Source organism: Pholcus phalangioides, unplaced genomic scaffold (genome assembly GCF_987345545.1).
Source record: "Pholcus phalangioides strain wild (caught in Gottingen) unplaced genomic scaffold, Ppha-v1.0 ptg000017l_1, whole genome shotgun sequence".
Lineage (NCBI taxonomy): Eukaryota > Metazoa > Arthropoda > Arachnida > Araneae > Pholcidae > Pholcus > Pholcus phalangioides.
Window position 1 is genome coordinate 59863586 of NW_028301610.1, and position 12961 is coordinate 59876546.

General features: G+C 35.8%; 1 protein-coding gene across 6 annotated transcripts in view; it reads right to left on the reverse strand.

Moving 5' to 3' along the window:
• Positions 1-12961, reverse strand: part of LOC149074195 (mitogen-activated protein kinase-binding protein 1-like) — a 413671-nt gene that overhangs the window by 131969 nt on the left and 268741 nt on the right. For 5 of the 6 annotated variants that reach the window (XM_089246846.1, XM_089246851.1, XM_089246848.1 and 2 more), the window contains 2 exons: positions 7027-7092; positions 3461-3711 (listed from right to left, as the gene is read on the reverse strand). In XM_089246846.1, coding sequence (XP_089102972.1) covers positions 3461-3711; positions 7027-7092 — 317 coding nt within the window. The remainder of the gene's footprint in view (positions 1-3460; positions 3712-7026; positions 7093-12961) is intronic. The other variant, XM_089246852.1, reaches the window with a different exon arrangement.

A 12961-nucleotide genomic window follows, 5' to 3' on the forward strand; every position in this document is an offset into this window, starting at 1 on the left:
TCGAACCTGGGACCTCGCTTTCCTTAGCGAGTCTTTACATCATAAACTGAAAATGTTGGCTACAGGAGAAATTACCAATCACTGCCGGCCGCATACCATATTTGCATATTGAATGGATTTCTTATGTCATTTCAGAACTACCAAATGGCAATAGAAATGCCATGTTGTTTCCCCATAAACAGTCACTGAGCATCTCTTGATGGCATTATATGCCGTACCAGATAGGTGTACTGTATCATGAGTGATGACTTCCTGCCAACCCCAGATAATCCTGGCTTGGAATTTTAAGGTGAAAACTTTAATTTAAAATCTCAAATATTAATTCTGTACAACTTATTATGGATGAAGTCATTCATTTCAAACAGGTATTGCACATCGAAAAAATGTTTGTATTCTTTTCCTCTACAACGATCACAGTTTCTGAACACCACAACTCTGCCACTGGCATTCAGTAACTGTTGACAAGATCTCTTAAAGCCCAGCTTCATGGCAGAGTCCAGAGCACAGTTATTGCATTCAGACAATTATCTGAAGCAGGTGGAATATTTCAGACATACACAGCACTCTCTACTAACTCATGAGAACCAGGGCCATCTTAAGAGCACCATGAGTCCTTGGGCCTATGGCAAACTACACTTTAACTGACTTTCATCGTAACAACAAAATCTACGTCATCGCAGATCTATAAATAATACTGAATTTTATTCACATTGCATTTGTTCATCTGTATAACCCTTACTCAACAGTTCACACAAATTAATAATGCAACTTAGTTCTGAATCTTTAAACTTTTGATAAGTTAAATGTAATAAATAACAATTATTGATTATGAAGTCTACTATTTTGAATTCATTACACCCCTTTATTGGTGACTAATAATTTAATGTTCTGGAGTCAGCAGACATAGATTCATGCTGATGCTGAGTATGCTGTTTGAATAGTCGCCAGTGATGCCTGAATTTTGTCAAGCTTTTCATCTGACATTTTTCAAGGTGAGATTAAACCTTTTTATGACCTATTGTCATTTTAAGTGGAATTCTTGATTCTGCTGTCTGGTCCATCAGTGATGGCCATTCAAAAAAAGTTGCTCATGTTGTTGTCATGAGGGATTCCGCCAATAATTCAGCCTCTGCTCCAGAGTAGCCATCAAAGCACTACCTTTTTGGGAAAATGGCAGGGAATTGTGGTTTCAACAAATGGAATCCCAATTTCACTTCGCAGGTATCACTGCTGGGACTACTAAATTTCATATAATAATTGCAACAACTTAAAACTTTTACATCTAAATTAGCAAAGATCTTGTTTGCGATCTGTCTACAGAAAGGGCATATGAACAGATTAAAACTTGAGAACTTGAGTATTTTCACAATCTGAAAAATCGTGACTTAGATCATTGTTACAAGATTTGAGTGTAGATGACAAAAAACCATCACAATTATTGAATGAAATGCAAACTTTAGCTGCGAATTCAATCAGTGAAGAGGTATTGCATATATGCATATATTCTGGTCACAAAGGTTACCAGCTCATATGTAACAGATATGCATGTAAAGATTCTTTTACGGACTTGGAAGTTATTGCCGACAAAATAAATGAAGTCTCAAATGTCCATAGGTGGAAATAGACGTGAAAGTCTGGGTGGGCATGATGATGATGATGATGTCAATTTATATATACGCATATACATTAGATCAGTAGGCTCTATCTTTGATGCTGGGGGGGGGGGCACCCCCTATGTCTGCCCATGCAAATGTCCCTATAGCATCATCCAGCATTCAAAAATAAAATTTTGAATTAGACCAGCTTTGGTCAGATTTGTCAGCCTTGAGGGACAAAGTACAAAGAATGTCACTTGGTAAACATAAAAGAAAATTTTTAACACAAAAAACTATCTCAATCCCAAGATCGGAATTTTTCAGATCAGTTGCATTCAGGGAAATTATGTTGGTATCATAGCAGTTTTGATGCCAAAGCCACCAAGTGTGTGCCCTTGTATTGTGCTGTTTCTACAGATGCGATTAGACCATATGTTCCTGAGGAATTCTGAAGCAAAGTATTTAACATAATTCATGGGCTATCGCATTCTGGAATCAAAGGTATTATCAATATGGTGAAAAAACATTTTATATGAAAATCTTTGAGTAAAAACTGTAAAGAGTGGTGTCGAACTTGTCTAGAATGTGAAAAATCCAAAATACAATGAGGCCAGAGGCAATTCCAAACCAAACTGCAGAAACAATGAATGAAACATTTCATTCTGGCTGGGTGACTCGTTTCGGAGTATCCAAAGCCGTGACAACTAACAGAGGAAAAAGTTTTAAAAGTGACCTGTTCAAATACTTTTGCAGGTTCCTTGGAGATGAAAAAACCAGAACCAATGCTTACCATCCAGTCTAATGGCTGCGTAGAGTGCTTTCATGACCAGTTGAAAAGCACCATCATGCGCCATACAGACATCCGGTGGACAGAAGTTTCTGCCAGCATGCTGCTTGAGATATCTGGGAGTTTGAAAGAGAATACAGAAGCTACGCCTGCAGATTTGGTGTATGGATGCCTGGTGAGTTCTACAAAAACTCTTCCAAAGACATCCTTTTAAGGCAAGACTTCTTGGACAGTCTGAAAGCTCATATGAAGTGACTACGTGCAACTCCTACTTCAACCCACACCTCTAAAACATGCTTTGTACACAAAAATCTTCCGATGGTCAAGTATGTATTCATCAGGAATGATGCCATTCGTCACCCACTGCAACAGCCATATCAAGGCAAGGTCCACATGATGTTCTGCAGAGACTTAGGACACCAACTGCAAGAAAGCATCAATTTCCATAGACAGGCTAAAATTTGCCTATGTACTTTGATTCCTTGGTTCAAGATTCAAGTAATGAAGTTCATGACAGCACAGTGATTACCTGCTCTGGTTTTCTGTTTTACATCTTGATTGTCTTCACAACTCAAGGGGGAGTATTTGTGGCGAACTAAAATTTAACTGACTTCAATCGTCACTGTAAAATCTAGGTCATCGCAGATATATAAATAGTACTGAATTTTATTGTACATTCACATTGCACCAGTTCATCTGTATAACCCTCATTCAATAGTTCACACACATTAGTAATTCAACTTAGTTCTGAATCTTTAACCTTTGGTAAGTTAAATGCAATAAATGTATAACAATTGTTGATTATGGAGTCTACTACTATTTGTGAAGTTGTGACATCCCTTCAAAGTGAATTTACATGCATACTCCTCGAAAATTTCAACTACATCTCATTTTCGTGAGGCCCCTCTTTTTTTGAGGTGCACGGGTGGGTCCACACGTTAAGACAGCACTGATGAGAACATGTTTGCAGGTGAATTCTACTAGACCTATATGAAATCCCCACAAAATTTTAATGAAAAGTTTTGTATCACCCTGTGTATACATGTTTTTAAATAACAAAGTAAAACAAGATCCATACCCATCCCCTGGTTCAGAACCATCTTCAGAAACAGCATAATATACCATTTCACTTATTTCAGAATCTGATCGTTCATCTTCTGCTTCCATATCTTCAATTTGCATGTTGTTTATATGGCTTGATGCTATAGATGGTCGTTCTCTCAATTCAATTTTTTCAGAAACCGAGGAATTACCGTCACCAGTAGGACCAATGTCAGTTTTTTCTCTCACAGTGATGTGGCCACTCATTTTAATATGGCTGGAATTTGTCTGCAAGATGGAAAAAAAACAATTGGAAAATAAGTAGGGTTATACAGTTGAATACCATTATAACGAAAATCTCGTTCTAACGAAAACTTTTTCAATCCTTAAAACAGGTTTACATAGGAATAAGGTATTGTGCATTCCCATATATGAAATGAAAAATTTGTTAAAACGAACTCAAAAACAAGTTTATGATCAACAAAAGTGTACAAAACATTCCAAAAAATGATTCCTTAAAATCGGTTTCAGAGAATTAACTTGTTGGAGAAGAAGGGTTACTATGGCTTGTGGGGTGAAGGAAGAAATTTTAACCAATATGGTGCATGAAAAAGAAATCAAATCTGTGTTACATAGGCCAGTGCTACATGTTAGGAATGATTTATATTTCTTCTGTTCCAAAATGAGTGGCCCCAAAAGAAAACAGTTTTTGATTAAAAAAACTTACGAACCTTCCTGAAGTTGATGCTGGAGTAAATAGAAATAATGTGGCATTATAATACAGTTATCTCCACCTACTTCTTCAACACTTTTGAAAAATCGAACTAGGTTTGAATTTTCAATTCAAACAGCAGTTATAGGATCCCATAGAAAAAATAATAAGACACTCAAATTTTCAAGATGTGGATATAGTTGTTTTTACAGGACATTTGTTCAAGACATTTTCCAGAAACATACATGGTTTTAGAGCATTCATTCCCGAAATGTGCCAGTTACCAGCCCACTCATATGAGAAAAGACTGGAATTTGCATGTGCTTTTGGATGTGAAAGATTTCAAGCATTGCACACATTTGAGCATGCGTATACTTTAACAGGAATTTTTGTTGTTTCCTCGTCTTCCACAATAATTGTGCAAAAAATATATAAATTGCTTGTTTCAAATTTGTTAAGTAAGTGAAACTTATCTGAAAAAATTCCCAGTGCCCCCCCTCTTTTCCCCACTTTAGTTCCAGCCATGCTGAAAGATCACTATATTTACAGATCTTCATTTCTTACATCATGACATTTCCTTGTGCTATTGTATATCCTATTGAGAATCTTTTTCAATACAGTGAAACCTCCTCTAACGGCCACCTCCGAACAATAATCACATTTTATTGGAACCAAACGTGTCCCATAGACTTAACATTACAAGAAACCTCCCAACAATGATTTCTGAATAATGGCCACATAGGCAGAGATAGACTTGGAAGTCTGGGGGCACGTTCATTATTGCTGGGGGCACAATGATGATGTCAATTCATATATACATTAGATAAGCCGACTCCACCTTTGATGAGGGGGGGGGCAATGCCCCCACGGCCCCCCCATATCTCCGCCCATGCACGGCCACTTTGGACATGGAATCGGGAAAAAGAATTTTGCATATCGTTATGGAAAAAATAATTTTCAAACTGATTTTTAAAGTGAGTTTTCCCCTTCCCCAAATTATACTAAACCCATAGCTTCTACTGCTCCTTGGATATTTCATCCCCCCCCCCCAGAAAGCAATATTGCCCACATTGGGAAACACTGGTCTAGTTGAAGGTCCAATGTGAACAAAGAACTATTTGGGGTTGCTGGTACACAGTCTTCGTTCATATCAGTTTTTTCTCGTTTGTTGTGTTCTACAAGAGCATTGCAAGCCTGAATTTTAGAATGTCATAATAGTGCTGTAGATTGATTAATCAAAGTATTATATTCCATCAAAATATAATCATATATTTTAATATAATCAATTATGCAACTGTCGTAATCAGTTACAGAATGGATTGTCATTTTATATGCTATGTACGTGGATCACAAATTTCAGGGGTTTTTTTTCCAGAAATAAAAGTACTTCCGATAATGGCCACATTTTCACAGTCTCATTAGTGGCCGTTGTTGGGAGATTTTACTATATAATTTTTTGCCTGCTAATTATGTTAAATTTCAAATAAGGAACTTACTTTCAACAGATGAGCTAAGTCAGATTATTCAACAGTGTTTATTCAAACGGGAATATTTTTGTTCAAAATATCATAAAGTAAAGTGGGCCGTTTCTACCAAATGGGAACATATCCCCCTTGTTCATTCACTTCAGTATTTTTCATTAAAAAGGGAACATAACAAAGCAGTCATTCTAGGGATTTGGGCTGAAAATTTTGTCCACTAACAAGGAGTGTCCGTTAATGGAAATAAATCACATCGAGGGCGCGGTAGCCCAGGTCAATAAATACTCACCTAAAGAACCGAAGAATGTTTAGAGGTGTCGTGAGTTCAATACCCAGTTCGTCCTTGTCAGAAACTTTCCTGACACAGGGATACAACAGAAACGGCGACATGACCACAGAAAAGGATTGCTACTGAAGGGAATGGTTAGCGCAACAATCTCTCGCAGTATAAAAATGCTGCTGTTCGGAATCGCCAATAAATTGTAGGTCCCGGTCTAATTATATCTCATGTGCAGAAAATGACCGTAGTGCGACAAAAATGATCAAATAAAATACATTGAGTACCGTCTGTGCAATTCAAAAAGTATCAGTTGGTATCTCATAATTTCCATTATGAGAGGTTCCACTGTAGAATGACCATGTTTTTTATGTTATTCATGAGAGAGTAAGTACCTTACTTCCAAAGGTGAAACTTTTTGAAATCAAAGAATGGCGTGGAAGTTTCCAATTTTTCAGACTTAAAAACAGCTCCAAAAAGTAACGCACTCACACTTTCACTAATTTCTTTCCAAAATGGAACACTTCAGAAATTTGAATGTAGATAACTCTCTCAAATGTTGATAAAAAAACATAATATTTGAATATTCTTATGTGTGGTATAAGAATATCTTATGCTACTTGTTGGACTATTTTCTACTTTTGTGAAGCAGTCCATTCTAAAAAAAAAAGGGTTTTTTTACTTCTAATTTGTAAATTTAGCAAAAGTGGAAATTTTCCCTTTTGGAAGCTCCTCAAATGACCAGTTTTCAAAAGATGAAAGATGCCATCAAAATCTTTGGATTTCATATCTAAATCACTGGCAGTTTTATAGTTAGCTGCTTTACCAGCTTCTACTTTTAGCATCTGAAAAATTAACACAGCACTTTATTACATATAGTGTGTGTGCAACTGAAGAATTTCTTTTTACTTGATTATCACATCTCATAATTTCAATCTCAACAAAAACCCTATGCACCTCACTCTAATTATGCTTGAATTCAAAGGACTGGGTGTTTTTCACAAAAAGTTGTTTAATTCAGAGTTCATTTAAGTCAGGGTATTGACTTTTTTGATTATTTTCTTTTCAAATTTACCTAACTAAATCAATTGTTTAATACTTTAGAACAAATTTGAATATAGAGTATTATATACTTCAATTGTATTCCTTTTAAAAATCTCTTTATAACTTTCTTCAGATGGCACAAATTCTTCATTTTCCTGAAATTTTGAAAGAAATGAAAGATAAAAAGTAACTACTGTGAAATAAATACAAATAAATACAAATACAAGGCCACAGGCAGAATGCCCAACAAGGTGGCTGAGAGAAAGATGTCCATAATGTCATACTCAAAAATAAGTTTCAGAACTCTGTTTAAAACTTAACTTCTATAAACTCAGATTACCAGGATATCTACAATATCCAAAAGAGAAATACATAGAAAACAAAAAAGAATATACAGAAAAACCTCTCGATAACATATCCCTTGGGACCAAAGATTTTGTCTGCTAACAAAGAGTTCCATTAATGCAGTGTTTTTCAACCTTTTTCAACTCATGGTCCCTTTGGACCCCGTTTTCTTCTTGTGGCCCATGATCTCATCCAGGGTTCCCTACCTTCATCCAAGAGCGAGGACTTTTCTACTTGTTGGATCGAATTTAATCCAAAAACTACATTTTAAACGAACAAAAATTTTATTAATGAGATTGATTTCTGGAATTTTGGGCCAGGTATGGGTCCATAAAGTGGGTGATCATCCCTCCCAAGAGCCGAAATATAAGGGAAAAATAGTTCTGCGTAAAACACAGGATAATCAAATGGACCTACACAATAAATCAAACCTACCGACACATCACCGTAGGTCCATGCCTATCCCGGGATAGAGTTCAGCGAGCTTCCTTCTTGTGAAAGTATTATGCATGGCCTTCTCAACATCGTGAATCCCTGGGCAATGTGATGTTCTGGGCCCCCCGCACAGTCAGCTGCAAATAAGAGCTTATATATTTACGCACTTAACATTTGAAAATCATAGTACCAGATCTCAACGTGTAGGCCCCTATGGATATAAGACCTCAGGTCATGCCTATATGGTATCCATGGGCTTTGGATGGAACTGATTTCATGGACTGTTTGCTGGATTCTGAAAGTAGTCACATTCTACCCACTACATTTTAATTTGAAAGCTTTAGCTCCCTCTTTCATCTGATTTTCACCCGTGCCCCCCCCCCCCCTAGAATACCCCAGTATAGCAGGGGGCATATGGCCCCAGGTAGAGAACCACTGCACTAATGGATATTAAAATACATTGAGGCCCATCAATGTAATTTTAAAAAAATGCTGTTTAGGGTGGTGTCTGCTAACAGGGAGTGTCATTATGGGAGGTTCTAATATATAATGATACACTCTATAGCTACCAATACTCTATGGTCCCAGCAAATTTTCCATGATGATAATGTATTTAAAAAAATTGTCTATAATGATATTATTTACTTTCAACTATATCTTATAAAATAATATTTTCAATGTTCTGTACTTTGATAGGAAATTTTTGCAAGGAATCTGAATATCACCTAAGATAAGGTTGAAAAATATCACATGTGAGGGCAATGGGTGTTTGAGTTATAGAAATTAGCTTTACACATGTAGAAAAGTTTCTCCTTGTTCTTCCTCTGTTTCCTTTGCAAGAGGATAAAGTTTTAGTCTTAAATAGAAGTTGAATGCGGGTAAAATGTAAAATGGTTTTCCCACATTTAGAGCTGTTTCTTCCCAAATTTCCTCCATTTTTCAAATACGAATATCTCGGTGAATATTGCACTTAGAAACGTGACATTTTTTTTGTTGGCCTAGGAAGAGACAGGATAACAACTTTCTAATTGAGTTTTTGAACACACAAGGACTGTATAAAAAGTTAATTTTAATTTCTTCATTTTTTCATGTATACAACCTCTTAAACAAATTTTGAGATTTTAAGTAACAGCACGTGATTTGAAAACTTTTTGCAATTAAAAGTATGTTTCAAAAGAATGGTTACTTAAATATCTACTATGCAAACAATTTGGGGCAGCCTATATACCAGTGTTTCCCAAAGTGGGCGATGGAATGATCCAGGGGGGCGATAGATGCGACGGATTTAACATGGGATCCTATGGGTTCACTTGAGTTAGGGGGCGATGAAAGGTAAAAAATTTCTTAAGAAGGGGGCGATGGAATGAAAAGTTTGGGAAACCATGCTATATACAGTCAACCCTCAGTATGCAAACATCTGGGTTTGTGAACCATTCGGTTTGCGAACTAGTCTCAATTCACAAACATGCAAAATGGACTAAATTGCAGGGAAGGATATGTCCAAAGTATGTAGCCACATGGCAATCTTTGATTTATTCTTTTTTTAGCAGAAGAGTTGGTTGAAAAATTAGATTTGTTTAAATAAAGTTCCAACTCCTAAATACCACTTCTCTTATCCAGCCCATACTTATCAGCAGTTCATTTCAAACTTCATGAAGTTTGAACCAAAGAAATTTTCTAAGAAACATTTTCATAATATTTGACAGAACTAGTAGTTGGTCAGTGTGGCTTCTGGAAATATTATTTCAATATCCTATATATTTCTTGTTGACAAAGGTTGTAGCTATATTTACAAAACCATGAATTTGGCTTGGTGTATATTACGGCCAGATTGTGTTGCTACCAGAGATTTTTAAGGCTTTGACACCATGATAAAAGATGGCATTGACAAAACTAGACATGACCCTGGCATCGTTTTTATTTCATTTACACTCCATTTCTTTCATGTTTATGGTTATTTTTTCAGTTTTAGGATAGTTTAATGATTAACATTAGTTTTACATTATACAGGAATTGTTGTAAAAGTTCTCTCTAAAAATCTTTGGGTCCAAGGAATGAATTAATTCATTTAAAAATTGATTCCTATGGGAAAAGTTATTTTTTAGTTTGCCAACAATTTGTTTAACGAATGGACTTCAGGAATTAATCAAGTTCGCAAACCAAGGGTCGACTGTACTTTAATGCACTTGATGGCATGAAAAATATGTACATGTGCCTGCTGTATTATCTTCAAAATCAACGTAACCAAAAATATAAGATTATGTTTTCAGTGTTCTATAGTTTAAAATACTTTCTCCGTTTGTGTAATTGTTTATATACATAGCTGTATATTATAGCTGTGTGTGTTTATGAAAAATTTGTGTTTTGTTCTGATTTCTAAGAAAAACATGTGTTTTGTAGAAAATTCATATTTTCAATTACTCTAATTTATTAAGAAGCTGTAATTCTAATGATTTTTTAAAAATATATATTATGAGCATATGATGTCTCAACCCTTAAATCAGTTTTTAACATTTTGCTGATCTGCATTATAACTGCCACAGTGGAAATCACTGAACTCTCTGTAAAATACCACACCTTCTTTTCAAGAATATATATTTTTTATATTTTGCAGTTGGTGCTCTCCCCCCCAACTCCAAGAATAATAAAAAACCAAAGAGGAGAAATACTCTGGCCTTTTCTATTATTTATACTGCATGCATATTCTTATACTACACCAAGGGGGAAGGGAAAAAAACTCTCTCTGCTTGAGCTATGAAATTTGAACAAAAGCTGACTCCACCCACTGGCAATTGATATGTCAGGTTGGAGGAATGTGCTGTGAAAATTATTAAGTGAAAAAGTGATTGACAGATGAAAGCATGAATGAATGAACGGCAGAACTTTCGAACTTTTTTTTGCCACTCGACTTATCCTGTTGCCGAGATCTCTTCCAGCCCAGCTTCGTGGCAGAGTCTGGAACAGACAGACAGATAGAAGCAGGAACTTCATCTCTGGGAAGAGGTTTTTGTATATTGTGATATAGGCAGTCGATGTTGGGACCACAATGGCGCCCATTGTGTTGCGAAATCATCCTGTATGATTAGTAAATGTAGTAATTTCAAGAGATTTAACATTGGTAACGTTTCTGATTTCTTTCCTGATGAATTTTGGCAACTAGTTTTGATCCCACACTTTGAGTGGACTGAGTATACAAAACGTTTGCAGCAGTTTTGTCATCATGAATGGTGTCAAAAACGATGATTGGAAACAAGCAATATTCTTGAAAGTCATCAGTGCATCAACGTATGGACTGCTGTAGAACTTATTTTCTGTGAAATGATAAAGACATTGGATGAACTGATCCAAGCATTGAATGAGCACTTCGACCCGGTACTGTCTGAGATCGTTGAAAGATTAAAGTTCAACAACTGAGTAAGACAAGCAGGAGTTGCTGATTAGCCAAATTATGATGCCTGGCAGTTTTGCAATTTTGGCATAACGTTGGATGTCATGCTCAGAGACTGAATTGTTTGGGGCACACAAGATGAATCTATACAGCGAAGGTTGCTACACGAGGAAATAACAGTTTTGATGGAAGTGGTGGACAGAAATGAGGTTTGACATACGAAAACAAAAAATTCCAAATGCCTATAAGATACAGATGCAATGGCCTCCAAGAAAGAAATCAGCATCAACACATGTAAAGAAACCAACAAGCAAAGCATATGGAGTTTCGTCATCGACAAGTGTTTCACTGGCAAGAACAAGCTTTTATTGTCGTGGGGACTCACAATAACCTTTTTTTTTTTAATCTTCTACATTTTCCCCCTACACTACTCCAAAGGGAAGGGAAAAAACACTCTCTCTCTCCTTCTGTAATAAAATTTGAACAAAAGCTGATTATATGTCGAGTTGGAGGAATGAAAAATGTGTTTTGGGAGTAAAACCTATCTTACAGAGATTGTTTGGTTAGTCGTTGTCAAAATAAGAGGGTTTTAAGGAGGCAAGGTATCTCCTAACTGAAAAATACAAGGCATCAAGTAGGGTGAAATATTTCTTCAATGCTGCTGTTAGGGTAAAATATGATTTTATCAATACTTGCTTTAAATCAAAAATGTATTTTAATTAGTCTGGTTAATTTCTTCTGAAAATTATTAGCATTAAAGCAGTACTGAGAATAATTTCTTTTTTTTCCCATTGCAATAACTATTACCAGTGAATTTTATTTCAGAGTATGGTTGATTCTATCAATAACAATAAATCCTGTTTAACAACACCTATACAAATAAATACAAAAGCCATAAAAAGCAAAATGCCCTACAAGGTGGCTGAGAAATGATGCCTATAAAAAATATGGATCTCAAATACAGTAAAACCTCCCAATAACGGACACTAATGGGACAGTGAAAATGTGTGTGTGTGTGTGGCTGCTATTACAAGGTGGCTGTTATTGGGAATAGAAATTTTATTTCTGAAAAAAAATTGTGATCTATGGAACATGTAAAATGATAATCCGTTCTGTAATTACTATAATAAGGTACTATAATAGGTATTCAGGCGGGTCTGGCCCCTGGCGTAGGGGTAGAAGGGGTGCAAATTTCACCCTTCAAACTCTCCTATGCTCGTGATGCATGGATAAAATGTGACCCTCAGAGTCATCTGATGTGGTCTGCGATCTCAAACCTATTTTTGTGAGAATGAACTAAGCAGCACATTCTCAGATCACATCAGTGGCCTGGGGCACTGTTCCAGATCACATCAGTGGCCTGAATCAAAGAAATGTGGCCATTGTTCAGAGATTAGCGTTGTTTGGAGATAGCCATTAAAGAAGGTTTTACTGTATTTCTAAAATACAGAACCCCCCCAAAAAAAAACCAATTATTGCGAAAAAATTAATAATTGTGGGAGAAAATAACTTCAATACCTTGCTGAAACAAAAAATCAAATACATCAAAGAAATATACAACTTGTTGTATTATCAAAATGAATCTCTAAAATGTGGTAAAAACAATGGAAATTTGTGAATATGATTGTAAAGGGGTAATGCCACAGATTGTTTTAACAGACTTTCTAAACAACTTTAAATTGTCTGAGGATTTCAATGATTTTTTTCATCAACATCGTTGAAAACATTTCTTCTGATTCAAATGAAAATATGGATCATATTACACATTCCAAAAAGGTGGCATTGAGCCCAATAAGTGCAAAAAATTTACAAACAACAAATAGTTTGGTAATAATAGAGCATGTGATTATGATGGT